At 35.8% G+C, this 9,409-nt stretch overlaps 2 protein-coding genes across 5 annotated transcripts; both read right to left on the bottom strand.

Annotated features, from left to right (window-relative positions):
• Positions 1–466: 466 nt before the first annotated feature.
• On the bottom strand, positions 467–2,399 carry LOC111393648. The gene is made up of 5 exons (XM_023019293.1): positions 2,083–2,399; positions 1,837–1,911; positions 1,698–1,749; positions 1,297–1,463; positions 467–1,044 (listed from the first exon to the last, which is right to left on the bottom strand). Exons 1-4 carry the CDS (start codon positions 2,328–2,330, stop codon positions 1,374–1,376), a joined length of 465 nt encoding a protein of 154 aa, XP_022875061.1. The 5' UTR covers positions 2,331–2,399; the 3' UTR covers positions 467–1,044; positions 1,297–1,373.
• Positions 2,400–3,547: 1,148 nt separating this feature from the next.
• On the bottom strand, positions 3,548–8,702 carry LOC111393649 (putative disease resistance RPP13-like protein 1). 4 transcript variants are annotated; one of them, XR_002702465.1, is made up of 3 exons: positions 4,804–8,702; positions 4,531–4,612; positions 3,548–4,332 (listed from the first exon to the last, which is right to left on the bottom strand). XR_002702465.1 is itself a non-coding variant. In XM_023019295.1 (2 exons), exon 1 carries the CDS (start codon positions 8,626–8,628, stop codon positions 4,819–4,821), a length of 3,810 nt encoding a protein of 1,269 aa, XP_022875063.1. In that variant the 5' UTR covers positions 8,629–8,702; the 3' UTR covers positions 3,549–4,391; positions 4,804–4,818. The 4 variants fall into 4 exon arrangements, 2 of the variants coding, with proteins under 2 accessions (XP_022875063.1, XP_022875062.1); XR_002702464.1 differs by lacking the exon at positions 3,548–4,332 and adding an exon at positions 4,362–4,391; XM_023019295.1 differs by lacking the exon at positions 4,531–4,612 and having other exon boundaries at positions 3,549–4,391.
• Positions 8,703–9,409: the final 707 nt, after the last annotated feature.

The following is a 9,409-nucleotide window of genomic DNA, read 5'->3' on the forward strand; positions in this document are numbered from 1 at the left end:
TGACAGTAGTACTTATGACCAACATATGATGTAACCATGGGGTCACTACCACATTCTTCAATAAACTAAAACAAACTCAATTTCATAGGAGAATGAGATAGATATCTCACTATCATGTAGATTGTTCTTTCCAGTACGATGCTTACAAATATCATTACCCTAAACATATAAGAAAATGTGGCGGTTACAATACTTCTACATAGAATGCTAAATTGCTAATAGGTAAGCATAGATTGTTGTTTGCAGTGCACAGCTTACAAATATCATTATTCCACATTTATAAGAAAATGTGATAGTTACCTTACTTCTACAGACTCTTATAGATAAAGACCGCTTATAAATAACATTACTCATTTTTAAGTATCACGTCTTTCACAAATATATATATATATATATATATATATATATATATAGACACGTGCACATACATTGACATGTGCGACAGCACATCACAATAAAGAGCCTATTACTTCTGCAAATAATGACAGCCTACCTGATAATCTATTTAGAATAAAAAAGAAAATTCCTCTTATTACATAATGCAGAATTTGTAATTACATCTACAATGTTCCCTTGAGTATTCGAAATGTTTGGTAGCCACGTAATGCTACAAATGATCTTTACTCTAAAAGAGATAGGGATGAAAAGACAAAAAGTGAAATGTGAACTTGATCATCCTCAATTGTTATTATCTTTTGTTTGCTTCAGCATAGCATTTGCTTCACTCAACAAAAATTGGTTCCTTGATTGCTCTTAAACAGTGTCACCAAATGATGGTTTGAATTGGCCTCTTTCTCTAACTCTTGTAATAACAGAAACTGTTTACGAGTCAAATTTGGTGGAAACAACACGTCATCAACTGACGTGGATCGGAACTTGCAACAAAATATATGCAAAGCAGGCATGCATATAGGTGGTTGGCCCACAAGCTTACAGCGACTAACCCAATTAATAACTTTCTTGACCTGGTAGATGAATTAGCTACGAGTCTCTAACCAAATCAAGTCTCGCAATTGTATTGGGAATGGACGACCAGATGAAAGCCTGTAGAATAATAACATCATCCCCACCAAAGTCATACATTTAATGTCTATAGAAAAATTAAATCTACCTGCACCATAAGAGATGCTTTGAAGATATTAATAAATTAATGTTTTTCTCTGTTAACATTTTTAATTTAAATTATTTCACAAAAGGAAGAAGCTTTAAAATTTAACAAGATATGAATTTAACCAGTTCTTCGCATGTGAGATGCATGTAGTGCATTGTAATAAAGTATTTCATAGATGGAATTACCAAATTCTTATTGTAGTCTGCCATCTCTTGCTTGTGGTCTACAAACTCTCAACCCCCTCTTCCTTCATTCCTTCCCTCTAAATACGTCGTGTAACAATAATGAAAACCAGGGAATGCGTTTCCTCTCTTCTTCTTTTTTTGCCCAAAAAGAGACGCTTGTTCCCTCGCTGAAAGGAATAACAAACGCATTAGCAACTTTAACAAATAAAAGAAAATGAGGAAAATCGTATTATTGATAATTACTTTCAATTAATTTCAGTAAAATTCACCTGAAGCCAAATTTTACACGATAATTCTTCATGAAATCTACCAATCCAATTAACTCCCTTTTAAATTGAACATTTTACACAATTTGAAGCCATAAATGCAAATAATGAGGAAGATTGATTGTTGGGTCTCACCTTAAATCCAAAATCCAGTTTTCTGTGGTGGTGCTTACTCATCGTCTTCATCCTAAATTTTAATTAAAACAAACTAATAAGTCAACGTAGTAGCTAAGTTTCAAGTACAAAAAAGTTGTATATCTTAATTTCAACTTACGTCTCCACTGTTCTCATTGTCCTCATCACCGCTAACCTCAGACTTTGACTCCTCGAACTCATCAGCCCCTCCAGCCTATAAAAATAGTTCAGCAAAAGTTAATTCAATATCACAGTTCAAACTAAACTGTGTATAACATTATGCTTCTCATAGATAGATTACCAAATTATTGTTGTAGTCTACCAAACGGCATAAAAAATGTAATATATAAGAACAAAAAAAAAAAAAAAATGCAAATGTGCATACATGAAAACAAAGAAAGCACTTGGAGATCTCTTTGGCCAGTTTGGATCATTCGCTTTCTTTTCCTTCTTGGCCTTCCTCACAGCAAGCCTAATTTCACCATTGCAAAGTTTATCACAGATAACTATAGTATCAAACAAAATGTGATAAACAAAAACGAAATAGAAATGCCTGCAAAAAACAACAAAAACTGCAGAAAAGTTAGCAATAAATATGAGGCTAAATGTCCAATTAATTTCAAGTATTTTCATCAGCGAAAAATCAATAAAAACCACTGTACTCAATCTGACAAAGAAATGGTCATTTAATGGGGCAAAAAAAAAAAAAAAAAAAGACAAAATTTAGAAAATAAAAAACATTCAAAAAAGAAGAAAAATTCATACCAAAATATCGAGCTTCCCATAAATGTTTTTGATGAAATTGGCAAGGGAAGCAATACTAGTTGGATCCATTACATCAAGTTGATGAAACACAGCATTTTCTGAGAGACCATAGCCTTTGAGCTTTTCTAGAGCTTCATTGCCTCTCTTCTCATCTCTGGCTGTCAAAACCACAATGACTCCTTTACATGCCAACTGCCTACATAGCTCAAACCCTATTCCTTTATTTGCCCCTGTCACAACTGCATACCTAGAGAAATAAAAAGATGAAAACGGTAAGGTCTTGTTAGATTCACAATATTGAATATATCAAATAAGACTAGACAATAAAATAGACATGATTTTTTATTTTTATTCTTTCCCCTTAATACAACATAATCTTGTTTGGTCTTAGGATGTCAACAAGTCGAGTTGAGCCGGTTTACTAGCCTAAACTCTAGGCTCGGGCTCGGCTCGAGTAAAATTAACACGGGCTTTTTTGGCCCTGATCAACAAGCAAAAGCTCGATCAAAAATTCGACGCTCAATCCGAGCTTTTTGGTTTTGGCATTACTGGCCCGATTCGGCTCGATTTTTTTTTTTTTTTATGATTGGCAGCACATATTGCCTTTAAAAAGCACGCTGCATTTTATTTTATTTTTTTTATTTATATGATCATGGGTGTTCGGTTTAACTTAACATCTTATAATCCTCAACTCAAATGGTTCTTGTTGACAGGCAATATGATCACAGCAACATTCTGGGCACATATATTCCAAATGAGGATAAAAAAAAAAATAACCTACTTGATCAACTAAATTTAAAAACAGAATACTGAATAATTGAATTTGACAAATTAGTACAACAATTTATTATGTTATAGAAAGTCAAGGATAAAAACAAAAAAATGAATTAATAAACACCAAAAGCGATAACTCATAGAAGCCAAAATTCATAACCAGCAAAAAAGTCCCATACAAAGGAATAGCATCCATATGAATTAGAATGAATTAGTAACATTAAAAAAAATGCATACCAACTAATTGGAATAAAGTTTTCAAACTTACAATGACAGAACTTTCCAAATTGGAATAAAGTTTTCAATTAAAAAACATTCACATAAAAAATCAATCAGTTTCTTAATTTAATTGCAAGAAATTGTGAAGCAATGATTCAAATCTTCATATTGGATTAAAACGTCCCATTCATACGGATGAAGTCGCTGTAATCCTATAGCTTCAAATCATCCCAAAACCCAAGGTACATAGCAAAGAACGTCAAAATAGAGCCCAAATTAAAAGGAAATTGAATAAAAGGGGGCGGGGGGGAACATTGTGAAAAATCAATATTCTGTTTTACAATCAAGAAATACATTACGAAGTTGGCTGCTTTAAAGTTGGAGGTGAGAGTCCAAATTACTGATAACTGTCTACAGTCAAAAACTATATTAGTGAGCTAACATTCAGACAAATAGATATATAATACACAATCGGAGGAGATTATTCTATAAAATCAAGAAAATTTATAAAATAGCAATTCTAAAACATGGTACCTCGTACCTTAAACCACACCAAAATCACATGAGAAAGGATTGTTGGCCAGTCAAGACAATTTTCACAGACTAAACAGATTTTTTGTCCGTTACAGAAGGGAACCCCAAAAGGAAATGTTCATTCTGAGATTTAATCAGAAAATATTACTAAAATCATGAAATAAATAAGGCAAGAAAATGTTCACATCTGAACATAGGTTCGGTTACAGATCCTGCCATATAATTTCACTGAGGCATTTATACAAACACTTAAGTGCAAATGAAAGTAAATCGAAGAAAAAAACTTACTTGAAGAAGAGACGCCTTCATTCCAGCTTTTGTTCTTACCAGTATCAGAAAATCCCTACACCAAAACGATGCCATTTTTATTTGTTCCATTCAAATGGTGTAGGAACTTCCAATCTAAAAATGCATAAACAAATAGTAAGTCGAATCAATGCATTTCCAGTTTGCTAAAGCAGAACGAAGCAAAATATTAATAATTTAACCACATTGGACAAACAACTATCCCTCAGATTTTATCTACTTGATAGAACTTTACTGTTAATACAAAGAGAGGCTGATTTTAGCGCCATAGCCGATCAATTACTTGATTTGTACATCGGCTCTGATATTGATTTATACTGCAGAGCAGATGCATAAATATAAGATACAGAGTAGCATGAACACTTGAATAGCTACTGCAGAAGTGTAGATTCACTATCTGTTGCAGAAAATTCACATTCTGATTTGAAAACAAAATTGACAGATATGTCGAAAAGTGTTCTGCATGAAATGATGTTGAGATTCATAGGTATCAAATTAAATCTGTTACCTCGTGTAACTGAATTCAGGGACATGGATCGTGGATGGAAAGTCGATCAATTTTCACGTCGGGAATGTCTTTAATGATGGGCCAGTAGTCTCCTTTGGGCTTCAAACACCGTTTCTTAATAAGTGGGCAGTTTTCAATGCGAAGGCGCGAAAGCTTTCGAAGCTGGTCTTCCATAGGCAATGCCCCAAGCTTTGGACATCCGTAGATATCTAATCGTTGAAGAGAGGTGAGGTTCTGGAAGCCCTTTGATAAGGTTTCCAGATCCGGCAGGTCAGTCAACCACATCTTAATTAGAGACGGGGGAAGCACACAGTGCTCTTCGTCAGCATTGTTAGTGAAGGATTCCAGCCCCGGACGTCCACCAAATCCGAAGTAATTAAGAGAGGTGAGTTTGTGCAGGCCCCACTCCCTCAGGGGCTTTAGGTTCCCGCAATATGTGGCATGCAGCTCAGATAGATTAGGGGGAATACTCTCTTGGGGGAAGAGTTCCATTAACGAAGCACAATTAACCACCACCATGGACGAAAGAGATGTAAGTAGTTCCATCCGATCGGGTAAAGACTTGAGATGTTTACAATCAAAAATACTTAGATTTCTTAAATTTGGTGTGGGCAGGAATCCATGGGGAAACAACTCTAGACCATCACAATTATCTATGATTAGGAAAGTGAGATATGGGTAATTGGAGCCAGAGCCTAGTAAATTTGTCGAATTCACCCAACTATCAATACTCAGATAATAGAGCGAAGTGCTGCAATCCTGTAGCTTCATCATCGTCTTTAATGATGGACAATTTTGAATTTTCAACCACTCAAGACAAGATACTTTATTAGGCAACAACTCCAGAGCTCCACACTCTCTTATCTCAAGACTCCTAAGATCACGAAGAACATCAATCTCTTGAAGGGAAAATAGCTTTGGACAATTTTCAATATACACCTCTCGTAGGTTGACTAGGTTTCGTGCAGTGTTATTACTTGGCCATAGAGTCACAAGGTCGTTACATTTATCAACTGAAAGACTTTTGAGTGTAAAAGGAAACTGTACAAATGCTTTGATAATTGAAGTTAATCCAAAAATCTCCTTCAATACTATTTTGATTAAAGATTCCAAATTCTGCATATGATTTAGGACTACCTCTTTACACTCTGTAGCCCTTAATTCACGTAGGGATGGCAGTAAAAGATTTGGAAGACTGACCAATTTTGAACAACGACTCATATTCAATGTGCGTAGCTTAGGAAGTTCAATAACACCTCCTACTCCAAGCCATTCCTCCCAATTAGACATGTCCTCAAAAGTCAGACTAATGAGCGATGGAAAAGGTAATTCTCGGCCTCTATTTCCATAAAATTCAGCTCCAATCACTTTTACTTGATCAATGCCTCGAATACTCAAGTCTCTTAGCAAAGGTAGTTGCGCTAATGGTGGCAAAGTCGTGCATTTTTTACAAAATTCGAAGCTTATCTTCGCTAAATTAGAGAATGCTGAATCTCCAATCCAATTAGGGAAATTTCCACCCTCGAAATACTGAATTTCAAGTGTTGATAAGCTTTCGTGGTGCTTCAATGCATTAAGAACATCCGATTCAAAAAATCTATTCCGGGAATCATCGAAGACTTTGCTCCATTCCAACCTTATTTTGTTAAGGCCTGGCTTATCCATTAGCCTCGCATCCAATGCTTCTTGAACATTCACAACATTTTGCAATTCCTCAATAGAAATTTGACCATGTAGAAATGATAGATTGCCCAAGTCCTTTAACCTCATTCCGTCAGTTTTACTTGCAGTCATCTTAGTTAATGTTCGCAAACTTGTTAGCTGAGCAATTCCTTGAGGCATCTCATGTAATTCATCAGTATCAGAAATGTCCAGATGCCGAAGATTAATAAGATTTTCCATGCTTGTGGGCAATTTGGTAAGTTTTCGACAACCTCGTAGAATCATCGCTTGTAAGTTGATAAGCGTCCCCACAGATTCAGGCAACCACTTCAGTGAAGTTTGAGCAAGGGATAGGTATCGTAAATGTTTTAAATCACCAATAGAATCTGGCAACTCATATAACTCGTAACCATTCAAGGATAGCAGTCTCAAGCAGTGCAACTTTGGTAATATTTGAAGCAAAATTCCTTGTGATATGTAACGTGGATACTTAATTTCATTGGGAAGTGGCAAAAAAGTTCTCAATTTTTGAAATTTATCGAGAAAATTAAATCTAGGGTAAGTTTCAAACTTACTGCTCATGAATGACAAGTGACGAACCTTTTCAGAAATCTCACTTGGAAGACTTTCCTTCAGCGCATCATCCATCCTTAAACATTTATCACCAGCAACAGACATAGCTAGATCATTATAGAGGTCGTGCATCACAAAGCATGATGGATTGTCACCTGATTGTTGGAAGAATGATCTAGCCAACAGTTCATCAAAATATTGACTGCCTACTTCCTCAATTAACATATTTTTCTTTGATTCCTGCACAAGACCTTCCGCCATCCAAAATTGCACTAGATGGAATTTTTCAAACACATAGTCCTTAGGAAAGAGAGCACAGTAAGCAAAGCATCTTTTCAATTCCGGAGGAAGATAGTGATAACTCAGTTTTAGAGCAGGAAGAATTTCACTCTTTTCTTCATCCATCCAGATCTCACTTTTCAACACCTCCTTCCATTCTTCAGGACCATCTGCCATGCGAAGAAGCCCCCCAAGAGCCTTCACTGCCAGGGGCAAGTTCTTACATATTCTTACCACAGACTTACCAATCTCTAATAAATCTGAATGACCGTCAAAAGTTTTAGCTCTAAATGCATGTTGACCTAACAATGATAAAGCATCGCCATCTGATAACAGGCTCAAATGGTATGCTGGAATTTCAGACATGATTTTGGCCACTCTTTCTTGCCGAGTTGTAATGATGATTTTGCTTCCAGGTTTTCCAGCAAGAAAAGGGCGGCGTAGAGTGTCCCAATCTCCATATTTTTCATGCCAAATATCATCCAAAACTAATAGAAACTTCTTGTTTGAAAGTCTTTCCTTGAGTTTGACCTGAAGCATGTCAAAATTTTCAGAATCACACATTCCACCAGAAGAAACTGCTTCCAGAATGTTTTTCGTTAATTTTATAGCATCAAATTCCTGGGAAACACAGGCCCATGCCTTCAGATCAAACTTGTCCTTCAATCTTTCATCATTATACACAAGTTGGACAAGAGTTGTTTTGCCGACACCTCCCATGCCCACAATTGGAATCACAGATATTGGACTACCATTTGATTCAACACCCAATAAGATTTCGAGTATTTTCTCTCTGTCTTCCTCTCTTCCATAAACTTCGGATTCTACGACAAGCGACGTTGTTGGCAATCTTTCATAACGCCCCTTCTTCACATTCTTCTCCAAACTGAGCATTTTTTTCTGTTTGGATAGAGCTTTCAACCGGCCACTAAACACTCTTAGCTTAGAATCAAACGTGCCATCAAGCATGATATCATCGCACCATAATTTCATCCTTTTTATCAAACCGATTCTGCCTTTATTTGCCCTTAATTTGCGCTTCAAAGCTTCAGTATTCAACTCATCCACTAAATCTTCAAGATCATAAGCCAAATTTTCCAGATCGTTCAGCCACTGTTTCACAGCTACGTTTGCTGTTTGCTTGTTTTCAGCATCAGTATGCACGGCCTGGAAACTCTTCAAAGTTGTCTTCCATTCTTCCAGCTGGGCGTCGATTCCGACACGATTCAGAAATTTCAGCAGCTCACCGGAGGCCAGCTTCTCAACCAAACCATCGACAATTGCACCAACAAAAGCTTCGACCATAGCCATTGTTATCTTTTTTGTAAGATAGGAAGCAAGAGACTAGAGAGATGAATGCAAGTGAAATTGACTGGTACATATGAAAGTCGTCTAGTGGTCGTTGGATTCAATTATTCAACATGGTGGGGTCAATGAACATGGTAAAGGCCAAAGTGAAACTGATAAATAACAATGGTGGGCCCTGGCATTTTTCGAATTAACCTAGCATTTTTACAAATTTTCAGGAAGTCCCGAATTTATTCAGAATCGTGCAACCAGAATCCCAATTCTATTGACCAATCCTTGTTATAATAATTATTTGGAAAATATTTATTCAAAGGAAAATGTTATTTGTACATTTCACATATACATTAATGTTAGCATTATATGAGGTGTAAAAATTGGTAACATGAATTATTTTAAGTGTCATCAAAATCAAGGGATAAAAAAGTGTGACACCTCACACACTTTAAAAATTATTCATTTCATTGTTGATGACAATCACAAAATCAAAGGGCAAAATATATTTATGTTAAGCAAGAAAAAATAAAGGAAATTCCTCAAATTAAAAGATACATTAGTATAAAATTGCCAAAGTGAATTGAAGTTGTGTTCCACTTTCGAAGTGGATTCATATGATCTTGAGATTATTACAACGGGACATAATGTCAAAAGCAAGATTTCCTAGATAATGTTATGTGAGTGCCCAATAATTTGTCACACAATTTTTCAATGTTAGTCATTTGTGATGACGCACCAGTTGTGTAAAGAAGATATGTGGCTAGAAGCCCCCCAGGACACATTCGAGTTG

The sequence above is a fragment of the Olea europaea genome, chromosome 4 (assembly GCF_002742605.1).
Source record: "Olea europaea var. sylvestris chromosome 4, O_europaea_v1, whole genome shotgun sequence".
In the NCBI taxonomy this organism is placed as follows: Eukaryota; Viridiplantae; Streptophyta; class Magnoliopsida; order Lamiales; family Oleaceae; genus Olea; species Olea europaea.

Bases quoted from the DNA above. Each gene is read 5' to 3' on its own strand.
- LOC111393649 (XM_023019295.1), bottom strand. From the start codon at position 8,628: ATGGCTATGGTCGAAGCTTTTGTTGGTGCAATTGTCGATGGTTTGGTT.
- LOC111393648 (XM_023019293.1), bottom strand. From the start codon at position 2,330: ATGAAAATACTTGAAATTAATTGGACATTTAGCCTCATATTTATTGCT. The intron at 1,912-2,082 runs GTATGCACATTT...CTATTTTTATAG, and splicing joins AGTGCTTTCTTTGTTTTCAT to GCTGGAGGGGCTGATGAGTT. The intron at 1,464-1,697 runs GTGAGACCCAAC...TATTCCTTTCAG, and splicing joins AACTGGATTTTGGATTTAAG to CGAGGGAACAAGCGTCTCTT.